The sequence below is a fragment of the Daktulosphaira vitifoliae genome, unplaced genomic scaffold (assembly GCF_025091365.1).
Source record: "Daktulosphaira vitifoliae isolate Bord-2020 unplaced genomic scaffold, ASM2509136v1 Scaffold_5, whole genome shotgun sequence".
Taxonomy (NCBI): Eukaryota; Metazoa; Arthropoda; class Insecta; order Hemiptera; family Phylloxeridae; genus Daktulosphaira; species Daktulosphaira vitifoliae.
The window spans coordinates 22,280,990-22,292,801 of record NW_026099576.1 but is presented as its reverse complement, the minus strand read 5'-3'; the positions used below and the strand labels follow the sequence as shown (position 1 = coordinate 22,292,801).

General features: G+C 26.1%; 2 protein-coding genes across 7 annotated transcripts in view; one reads left to right on the top strand and one right to left on the bottom strand.

The window, feature by feature from the left end:
* The first annotated feature begins 387 nt into the window (after positions 1-387).
* Positions 388-11,812, top strand: part of LOC126906829 (uncharacterized) — a 14,418-nt gene continuing 2,993 nt past the window's right edge. Inside the window, exon 1 of one of the 2 annotated variants that reach the window (XM_050687718.1) lies at positions 388-630. In XM_050687718.1, the coding sequence (XP_050543675.1) occupies positions 561-630 (70 nt within the window). In that variant the 5' untranslated portion in view covers positions 388-560. The remainder of the gene's footprint in view (positions 631-11,812) is intronic. The other variant, XM_050687716.1, reaches the window with a different exon arrangement.
* LOC126906825 (uncharacterized) overlaps positions 7,605-11,812 on the bottom strand; it is a 47,062-nt gene continuing 42,854 nt past the window's right edge. The window contains exons 1-2 of one of the 5 annotated variants that reach the window (XM_050687708.1): positions 8,573-9,223; positions 7,605-8,455 (exon numbers count right to left, since the gene is read on the bottom strand). In XM_050687708.1, the coding sequence (XP_050543665.1) occupies positions 8,073-8,455; positions 8,573-8,951 (762 nt within the window). In that variant the 5' untranslated portion in view covers positions 8,952-9,223 and the 3' untranslated portion in view covers positions 7,605-8,072. Of the gene's footprint in view, positions 9,496-11,812 lie in introns of those variants that run through there. The other 4 variants (XM_050687710.1, XR_007704353.1, XM_050687709.1 and 1 more) reach the window with 4 other exon arrangements.

The following is an 11,812-nucleotide window of genomic DNA, read 5'->3' as shown; positions in this document are numbered from 1 at the left end:
ATTTAACAAATTTGGTGAAAACATTAGAAAAATAATATCAAGATCAACTGTAAATAAATATATATAAATATTATAGTAATTTCATTTAATTATATGATGCATTTATGAACAAAATAACTATATAATCATATTTATCCATAGTTTTATAGGAGTAAATAATACCAATGATTGGAAATTGCTAGTTAATAAAAATATTTTTAGATAAAATTATAAAAATTCTCGAATTTGTGATATTTTAATTAGCTAGTAAAGATATTTAAAGTTTGATGTTATATTTTTTAAAACACAAACGAATAAATATAATTATTTTAACCGGGTAAATTTATTATGAATGAATGAAACACACTGTTAATAATTTTTAAAACTAAGAACGTATCAACAATTTATGACGTGGTTTATTTTAAATTACATAGTACGCTAACACTTAATAAACCATTTATATTTTCAATGAGAAATAGTTTTTATAATTTTATCAAAATTTAATTGCGTGGTATACGTATTTTAAAATAATAACAATGTTTTTAATAATTACGAAATAAATCTTCTACCGCCTAATAGAAATGAATTATTCTACTGCATTCATATTTTTCTTATTATCTTTAGCAACTAATGGACAGCCAGAAATAAAAGGTAAAAAATTTACAATTAAATTTTTAAACTCATTTTTACAAAGTAGCAAGTGGAACATTGCAAATAGGCCAGTTTTGGTCTACCAAAATAAAGATGTATTTTGTACTGATGAACTATTGTTTGATAAAAATAATTGTTATAAAGGAGCCAACGTTAATTATAGGAATGTTGAAGAAAAACTAAGAAAAACAATATTGCTTATTAATAGAGAGTACACTATTAGTTTATATATCTATAAATACAGCAAGTTCAANTGCATGGATCATACATCATTTAACAGAAATATGTTGTGACTGTAGTTCGTATAAAGATACAAGAGATTTCCCACATTGTGTGGAATTATTAAAATCAAGTATTGTCATTTCCAAACAACTTATAATACGTTATATCAGTGCAATAAAGTTCCTAATAAATTTATTAGATATTGATACCAACCCATTTATTTTACAAGAATTAAATGATTTTATTCCACTGGTAAACAAAATTGAAAATCAAGAAACAGATGACGAAAAATATTTGATGGCTATTAATAATGTATTTAAGGACAAATACACTAACAAGAGTAATTTATATGAAATACTCCAAAGTCAAAAGATTAGTGTATTTAATCTTGATTTTCTCAATAGAGGAAAATTCCAATATTTTATTGAAGAAAAAAAGGAATTTAAAAACTTTACTTACTTTGAATATGTAGAACATTACTTAAGAAATTATATTAACAATAAAACTACTGAAGAGTATTTTAATCTAGGCTTTTCATATGATAAAGAAACAAAAACAACTTTTTATGTTCATGATTTGAAAGTTTAAAACAATTTCAATGTTGCTTATCAAAAAAAATGAATTTTAAATAAATTTTATTTTATATAAATTTAAAATATAGATATCTGTGAATATTTTTTATGTTTTTATGTATTTTAGATAAATTTCAATATTCAGTCTTTCTATTAATTTTTATTTTAATGGTGTAACATGACTTTATTTATTGATTTAATTTAATACTTTAATATGAAAGTACGTTATTGGTATCTTTCAATATTTTATGTATAATTTTAATAAAATTATATTATGATAAAATTATCTGTTAAATTACATAATTACGCTATCACTTAATAAACTATTTATATTTTTATTAAAATTTAATTGTATGGCATACGTATTTTAAAATAATAACAGTGTTTTTAATAATTACGGAATAAATCTTCTACCACATAATAAAAATGAAATATACTTGTATATTCATAATTTTCTTATTATCTAATGCAACTAGTGGACAGCTATAAAAAACGATAAATTATTTGTAATTCAAAAAAATAAATGGAATCTTTCAAAGTTAACTGTATATGACCACCTAAGCATAATTAATTTTGAAACTTATACACTATTATTCAATATAAATGAATGTTTAAAGATAATATCGTCAACAAAAAGAATGTAGATTAAAAACTAAAAAAAAACAATCTTGTTTATTAATAATGAGTATACTATTAGTTTTGCATGGATTGTGCATCACTTAAAAGAAATATGTTGTGATTGTAGAATGAAAAATATTCATCTCATTGGGGCAGTTATTAAAATCAAGTATTGACATTTCCAAACAACTTATATAGCGTTTTATCAGTGCAATAAATTTCCTAATGAATTTGTTAGATATCAAAACCAACCCATTTATTTGAGAAGAATTAAAAGTTTTTATTATATTTATAAGCAAACTAAAAAATCCAGAAGAATATGAAACTGATTAATTGGANGTAAAAAATCCAGAAGAAGATGAAACTGATTAATTGGAAAATATTAGGAATGTATTTAATAAAAAAACTTTCTAAAGAGAGTAATTTGTATAAAATCCTCAAAAATCATTATATTAAGGAATATAATGTTCTTTTTCTCAATAATACAAAATTACAAATATTTAAAAAAACAAATACAAAATTTGAAACGTTCACATACTTTGAAGATATGAAACATCACTTAAGAAATTATATTGACTCTTATACTAATTGACTGTATAATAATCTTGGCTTATCATATGATCAAGAAACAAAAATAACTTCTTATGTTCACGATTTGGAAGTTTAAAATAAAATCAATTTTGTTTACCAAAAAAATGGATTTAAAATAAATTTAATTTGCTTTGGATATGTAGAATTTCACTTCAGAAGTCATATTAAGTATAAAACTACAAGAGAGTATGATAATCTTGGCTTTTCATATAATGAGGAAACAAAAATAACTTCTTGTGTTCAAGATTTGGAAGTTTAAAATAATGTCAATGATTTTACGAAAAAATAAATTTTATTTTATATAATAATAAAATATAGGTATCTGTAAATATTTTATATATTTTTATGTACTTTACATAAAATATTTTAAATAAATTAAAATAATTACTCACCAATTTTTAAGAATTAAAGACTATCTACAGATTTGCATCGAAGCGTTTCTTATGATAGTGATTTTANATCGAAGCGTTTCTTAGGATAGTGATTTTAATCACTGTCAGATTAAATCTATACTGAACCCAACTATGCCATGTCCCTACTATGCTGCGACCCCACTGTGCTGGGTTTTTTTTTAATACGGATTTTGGTTCCATAAATAAGAAAGGAAAATTTTTCATTCAAACAATGATGAAAATGACGAATTAGTTTTTAATTTTAAGTTTTAAAATGATGTATTTTTAATATGAAATAGTTAATTTTTATTTGAATTAATTAATCAATTAACTTTATTACAATAAATAATTATTTGGATGGTAAGAAGACTGAAATTTAGATAATGTATATACAGGGTGATTTTTTTAACATAACCCACTCAATTACTTATAGAATAATAATAATTTTAACATTTTTTTTTATTATTATCTTTAGTTACACATTATTCTTGAATTATTAACTAAAAAATACTTTTTAAGTTCATCCCTTATGCCTTGTAAGGGGGTCAACTTTGTTTTTTTAAACGGTAACACATATTTTTAATTAAATAAAATGTTTGAGTTTTTAATTTGATAGTAAATGACATTTTAATTTTTAATATAACTTAATTCGTTTATTAGATATAATCATTTAAAGTTTCAAATTTTTTAGTTAATATACATGTATAATACACAAGGTATTACAAATACAGGTAGCTAATTGGTTTTTTATGACATTGCTGTCAGAGTCACGGATTGTTTATTATCAATTATAACTATCAATAGATATACTTTTTGTATTGTCAGTTAGTGTATTTATAAACTTACAACAATGTACCTTACTATCATTGATAATAACAATGTTGTGTACCTGCAAATATCGATGTCATTAAAAATCAATTAGCTACCTGTATTTGTAATCCCTTGTGTATTATACCTGTACATTAACTCAAAAATTAGAAACTTAAAATGATTATATCTAATAAACGAAATTGTAAAGAAAAATGTAAGTACTTTAGAATGTCACGCACATTGTGTGAAAGTATTAATACCAAGTATTGAGAGTTCCGAACAACTTATTACACGTTCTATCAGAGCAATAAACTTCATAAAGACTTTGTCAAATATCAAAACTAACTCATTTTTTTTAAACGTATTAATAAAATTTATTGAATTGATAAACAGAGAAATAAATGAAAATGACAATTCATATGTGGACTAAATTATTAGTTCAAAGACGAGTATGAAGGGAATGATTTTAATTTGAACAATATAGTTCGAGATTATTTTATTAATAAACACGATATTAGTATAAATTATAGTATGTATTCTTTAGAAGATATAAAAATGATAATAATTTACCTTCAACGTTTGAAATGTATGAATTTGTAAAAGTTAACTTAAGACAAGGTATTCTAAACGTAATGAATACATAATACTTTAATCTGGGCTTTTTTTGATGACAATGTAAAAACTGAAACTTTGTATGTTCGTGAATTGAAAATTATAAAAAGAAAAAAAAACTTTTAGAGGTACTGTTTCTGTATCAAACGATTTTTAATATATGTGATAAATAAATCTATATATTACATTATTTTGTGTATGGCTACTTTTATCTTCGATGTGGAGCCAAGAAGGTATTAATTATATCATAATGAGTTTTTTTGTTCAATTTTAAAATTTTTTTTTTTTTTTGTGTCTATGAGCGCTCAATCTCAGGTCTCGCTGGTCCGATTTTGATGAACAATACGTCAAAAGAACACAAATCGTATTTAGTCACAGGATATTACCTTCAAAAATTGAAAAAAATTCCCTCGTTTCCCGTAAATAGGAGAGATACCCAAAAAATTACAGTTTTTTTCGACATTTTTTAAATTAATTTTTGACAACTTAATTTTTGAAAATAATCCGAAAAGACTAACATTTTTATATATACTTTAAATTAAAACTTATGTAATTTACTTTTATAGAAAAAAAAAATTGACCTCTGGACTTGTCTTCATGGTTTAAACGAACATCAAAATTAATGAAAAACGTAGGATTTTCTCGAAAAAATTCTCGAAATTATAGTTTATATTTTTAAATGTATATTGCTATAATTTTTGGAAAAATATATGGAACAATATTATTATTTTTGCGTAAATACTTTTTATGTACCCCTTTCATCTGACTTACTTTTTTTTTAAATCGGATGATATACCTTTATACAAGGGGGGTCAAAACATTAAATATGCGTATTGAAACTAGGTCATCTTCAATTTAATTTTTGAAATTGTGTTCCAGAAATACTGACACGTTTATTTATATATCTTAAAGTAAAATTTATGTAATATTTTTTCATTTGAAAAAAAAAATTATCCTCTGGGTTGTCTTCATGGTGAAAACGACTACAGTATTCAATAATATGCTATTTTTGTGTTAAAATAGAATGTCTTAAAAAATATCTTGTTTTTAAAGAAAAAGGCACATATTAAATCCAAGACATCCTCGAATGCTCACGACTATAGGAAATTTTCATTGCTTCGAGCTCGATTTAAATATGAATCCAAAAAATGTTTACATAGATATGTTAAACGTATATAATCGTCTTTAAATAGTAACCCTGTTGCGTACTGGAAGTTCATTAAAAACAAAAGGTCTTTTAATGCAATTCCTAAGGAGGTGTCCTATAGAGAAACTACCTCTACTAACGAGTGGCCAATTTGTTTTCTATGTACTTCTCTTTTGTTTTCTCCGATAATCAACTTAATCTCGATACTTCCTCGTTAGGTACCAAGCCCTTCAATTTTCCTAATAATGTTAACTTTACTGTTGATAATGTTTATAAACAATTATCTGACTTGCGTGATAACTGGTTCATTGGACCTGCTGGTTTATCCGATGAGTACTTATATCAATTAAAAATTATTATAGTTTTTTATAGCAACATTCACTATTCTTCTTTTAACATAATATCTTACCATTTTTTTAAAATAAAATACACGTTATGAGATCATTACAATGTTAATAATCAATTCAAATCTACCCCACATTCAAATGTGCCCCAATCACCCCTAGTATATTGTATCACTCAAGACCATTTTTTTGTGAGTTTTAAGACTCATGTGTGATAAGAAATTCTAAGTTGTATAAATCACTACATCCACTAATCTCTACATTTCATAGAATTGAAATTGCGAGTTTTACAAAAAATGTGGCACGGCCCGCGTCGCTTCGTTATACACGATGCTCCGCGACTTGTGCCACCTTTATCAACCGTCGCCCTACTATGAGTATTTGACTGACCAACACCGCGTATTATAAGCTACGGTGCAAAGTCCAGGATATTGCCGTACGGCCGACGACGACCCGCCGAAAATGATGAGAGTGTCTTCCTCCCGTTGTGAAAGCGACAACGTCGACCAACCGATCCGCACCCGCGCACCATCGTCTACAACGCTGCTCACCTTTTGCCGTCCAAGGATCATGTTGGACACCGCGTTGTCCACACCAGCGAAAGTGCCACGATATTATGCGAAGATTATTATTACTGTGTTTATCTTTTCGGTTTGTTTTATTTTTGTTAAAATAATCTGTTGTCGCTCATTTAATAAACGGCATTTATTAAATTAAATTATATATGAACATTTCGACATTCAGATGTTTCAATCCAAAATAAAATTTGCTATATATTCTCATTATTGTATATAATTATGCTACTTGACCCTAACACCTAGTAGCGTATTTTTTTAATTCAGAGATAAACATTGTTTGCACATTACAGGTTTTTCACGTCTAGTTTAATTTAAGGTTAGAAATAATAATTCTTTAGAAATTGAATTTAGATTGAATTTCATTTAGCAAAATGATAGATGATAAAGCGATTTTTATTTTAGCTTCGATGCGAAGCTGAGAAGGTATTGGTTTTACTATAATGTGTTTTCTTTTTTTTTTAGAAAAAACAAATGGGCGTAATAAAGAAGGAAGGGAATGCTGTACAATGTTACCACAAATGTAATACAATGATATCTGAGCCGTAGCCAACAAAGTCTTAACCCATAGCTCGATTTTCAGAGCCAAAAGTAAAAGTTGGACACTCATGAATATGTAAGTATACCAAAATGAAAAACGAGAATGATGGCTGGAGAAAATGATTCTACGACCAGGCCAAAAAGACATTTGAACAAAACGGGTAGAGCACTTTACGGCAACAATACACGTGAACCGGAACAGAAAACAAAGGCGAAATCAGTGCATACATAGTTGACAGTATTTTACGTATTATTAGACATAGTATTCATTATTTTTAGTTACTTTAGTGGTCAGCTGGGCGACTTCTTATCACGATGATAATTTGTTTTTGTTTTTGGGAGGCTATTTTATTAATTGGGATTTAAGTTGAAAGACTGAATGTTGAATGAAAGATTTAAAATTATTATAAGTAATGTTGATTACATGTAACAAAAAACATATTATACGTGTTTATTTTGAAAACTGACTAAACATAAAGAAATATAACCTAAGGATTTATTTTATTTTTTAATTTTCAAATATATTAAAAATCGTTTGCTAGAGAAACAGTGACTTTAACAATTTAAAAGTTAAAAAAAAATTTTTTTTCTATTTTCAATTTTCCATTCATGAACATAAGAGGCAACAAGACGCCATCCAGATAATTAAGTCTAATGTATTATTTGTTTTATGTTAGTATAAAATGGCATAATTTTTTTTATATAATTCATTTAAACTTTTATAAGATTACTTTATAGCTAAAATTGGGCATCTCATACGATAACTTTTACATCGTATATACACTTTATTATAAGTATTAAATATTTAATTTTTACTAGAGTAATAATCAATGACATAAAGAAATTATTATTGTGCTATACTACAACATTACCTACTATACGTTTACTAAGTTTGTCTAGATGATACATTTTAAAAGGCTAACTAAACCCAATGATATATAATATAATATAAACATATGGAATTATTTTATTTAATTTTCACACATATCGTTTGTTAGAGAAACAGTGTCTTTAACAATTTATCGGCTATATATAAAAAACTTTTTTTTTCTATTTTCATAAACATAAGAAGTTTCATGTTTTACTTCATCATAAAAAAAGCCCAGATTAGAATAAAATTTTTTTTCCTTATCTTCTATACCATTTCTTAAGGTAACTTCTATAAATTCATACATTTCAAACGTTTTAGGTTTATTATTTTTCTTTATATACCTATTAAGATCATCCACATCACAATTAACAGTATATCTTTGATCAATGCAATAATTTCGAAGTATTTTGATAAAATTACAATATCTCTCTTCGTACTCGTCATAGAATTTATAATAAATTCGTTTCACATATTCATTGTCATTTTCATTTATTTCTCTGCTTATCAATCCAACAAATTTTATTAATTCATCTAAAGCAAATGGTTTGGTTTTAATATTTAACAAATTCATTAGAAAATGTATTGCACTAATAAAACGTGAAATTAGTTTTATAGAATTCTCAATATTTGGTAATAATAAACTCATACAATATGGGTAATCTTTTGAAGCCTTAATAAAATTTTTCACAAAACAAGCACTTAAAATATGTTGTAAATGATACACGATCCAAGACAAACTTCTTATGTACTCATGATTAATAAGTACCATTGTTTCTCTTAACTTTTGATTAACATTATTTTTATCGACGATCGAACCTTTACAACAATAATGTTTATTTATTAGTAGTTTATGCGTGTGAATCCAAGACCTGCTTAGATGGTCATACACTTTTGTCTCTGATAAAAGTTCCCACCTGTTTTTTTGTAAAAATGAATTTAAAAAATTAATTGCATACCCTTTATCATACTTTTTGTGTTCACTCGAAACGTTCACTGCCAAGATAAATATAAATATGTTATAATTCATTCTGATTAATTGATTTTATACGTAATGTATGAGAAATACACTTATTATTTTAAAATACCTATGTCAAGTAATAAAGTTTAAATTAAAAAATTCGTTATTTTTTTCTCATTGCAAAATTAAGTGGTTGATAAATTCATGGCGTACTACGTAATGTAAAATAAAACACGTCACAAATCGTCGTAGCATATTCAGTTGTTATTAACAGTGTGAACAATTCATTTATAATTAATTTACCTTGATGATACATTAATATTTTTTCATTTATATTACACGTATACAACTTTCTATATGTCAGTCTTGTTATTAGCTTAATAATTAATTTTTCAATAAATTTATCGGTAAATTTATTTATATTAATTTATCAATTTAAAAAATTCATCATTTTAAAAATTAAAATTAAAAAATAATTCTTCAATTTTATCTTTGTTTGGATGAAAAAATATCTTTTCCGATTCATCGTTCCGAAATCCGTATTAAATTATATGTTTTTAACGTATTTTAAGAATACGTAAATATAAATAAATAATACATTGAAATGATAGTTTTTAATGTTATAAGGGTCATTTATATCTTACGAAGTTAAGAATGAACATTTTTTTAAATATTCTTNTGTTCCGAAATCCGTATTAAATTATATGTTTTTAACGTATTTTAAGAATACGTAAATATAAATAAATAATGCATTGAAATGATAGTTTTAAATGTTATAAGGGTTATTTATATCTTACGAAGTTAAGAATGAACATATTTTTAAATATTCTTATCTTATTCAGATCTAGTCCATAACCAGTGTAGAGCATAGATACACAAAATAACTAGCTAAAATAAATACGATTTTAATTTTAGTAGGTTAGGTTCAGATAAAAATATTTTAATTAGTTTTCATCTGAATAAAGACTTGTTTTTATCAAATTATAACGATAGATATTTAACAAGATAATTCTTAAAATTTCAATAAATCCAAATTATGAACTTCGAATAATAATTTTCCTATGTCAAGAAGAAAAATGATCGATTGTTGTAACTTAAGTACACAAATAGTAGATTTCTTGCATTGGGTTTAATGGAACAGTCAGGTTTTGCATAAAGTCGAAAGATAACAATAGGATTTTAAGGTTTTACTCTTCAGTGTCATTTTTGAGTTAATTATAAAACTTCTTAACCTGTTCGTTTAAGAACTATTTTTTTAGCAACACGCTTAAAATTTTTTATCTTCACATCCAATACCACGCATGTACTGTATATATCAACCTGTGGTGGTCCAAACTTTAAGTCATACTGGTATTTATAATAATTTAAAAAGCTGTTTTACCGATTCTCTAACCAGGGTGCGTATTTTTAAACATTTTGAATATTTAACCCTTCATCCAAATATTTTATAACCGAACCAATTACTTTCATAAGGCACACCTTCGATATATTTTCTTACTAATAGCAATGTTTTGGGTGGAATAATATATTTGATGTGAGTTCTACGACCGTTCTTTGAAGACTTGGCTATAAGCAATAGTTGTTCATTGATTGAAAATCAACTCTGTCTCAGCTAAAAGTATACAATGTTAGCACTACTTTTGCATCTGAAAGAGAAAAGAGCTTAGAGTATGTTTTTAATGATACACAATGTGCTATTACTATTTATTATTTCGTTTCCGCATTGTCTTGTTTGAAACCATTCTTTTTTTTTTGTGTTTAATGTTGATTCGTCCATAATCAAATCACAAGTTTCCCTGGTCACTGAAGTGTGGTTATTTATTAAAAACTATATTATCAACTTTTATTCTATTATGTTGAAATAGTTTGAAAATTCTGTAAAACGTGAATCAACAAAACAACATTTCAGTAAACAAAAATAGATTGATAAAGTGATAAAAACTGATTTGATGACAACTAGTACTATTAGCGAAAGACACTTGTTTTATGCAAAAAAGATGTCAGTCCTGCACTGATGACTTTATAACATACAACTACGTTTATTATATGACGATTTTATTAACATAGACTGCTCACACGAGTATCTTAAAGTATGAATATGTGTGTAAAACTTGTTAGAATTGAAAGATAACAAAAAATAAATTTTAATAAAAGTGTGACATGAGCCCATTTACATGAATTTCAGTGAAAAATGGTTTTAATTTCTTCGAAATAGTTAAGCATAAAATACTTTATAAATTATTGCGTTTATCACTTCCACCTTCTCAATTACACATTTAATAAAATAATTATATGACATAACTACTTCTAGTAACAATTTGATAATAAATCCAAATTAAAATAATTGCATTGTTTAAGTATTTGAAATTAATTACAAAATAAATCTACCATTACTTAATTAAAACAGAAAAAATACAATAAAGGGACGATACTAACTTTTTTAATTAATTTCTAAAAATAAATATAAATTTTATGATAAGTTTTTCAAAACGTGTATATATTATATAAATACACAGTGTTTATTATTAAAATAAATCGTTTTGAAATCTTTAGCTAGTGACACGGCCCGCGCCGCTTAGCGATAAACAATGCCCCGCGTACCGTACCACTTTTATCAGCCGTTGTCCTACTGAGAGTATTTGACTGACCAACTCCGCGTGCCATACGCCACGGTGCAAAGTCCAGCAAGTGCNCATACGCCACGGTGCAAAGTCCAGCAAGTGCCACACGGCCGACGAAGATCCGCCTTGAATGATACGTCGAGACTTCTTCCAGTTGTCCGCACTTGACGAACCTGTCCGCGCCCGCTTACCGTTGCCGACGCCAGTGAAAGAGCCGCGATATTATGCGAATAGTGATGAGCAGAATTACTCTTGTTCTTGCGGTCTTGGCTTGGTCTTGCATTTCTACGAAACCAAGAACAAGACCAA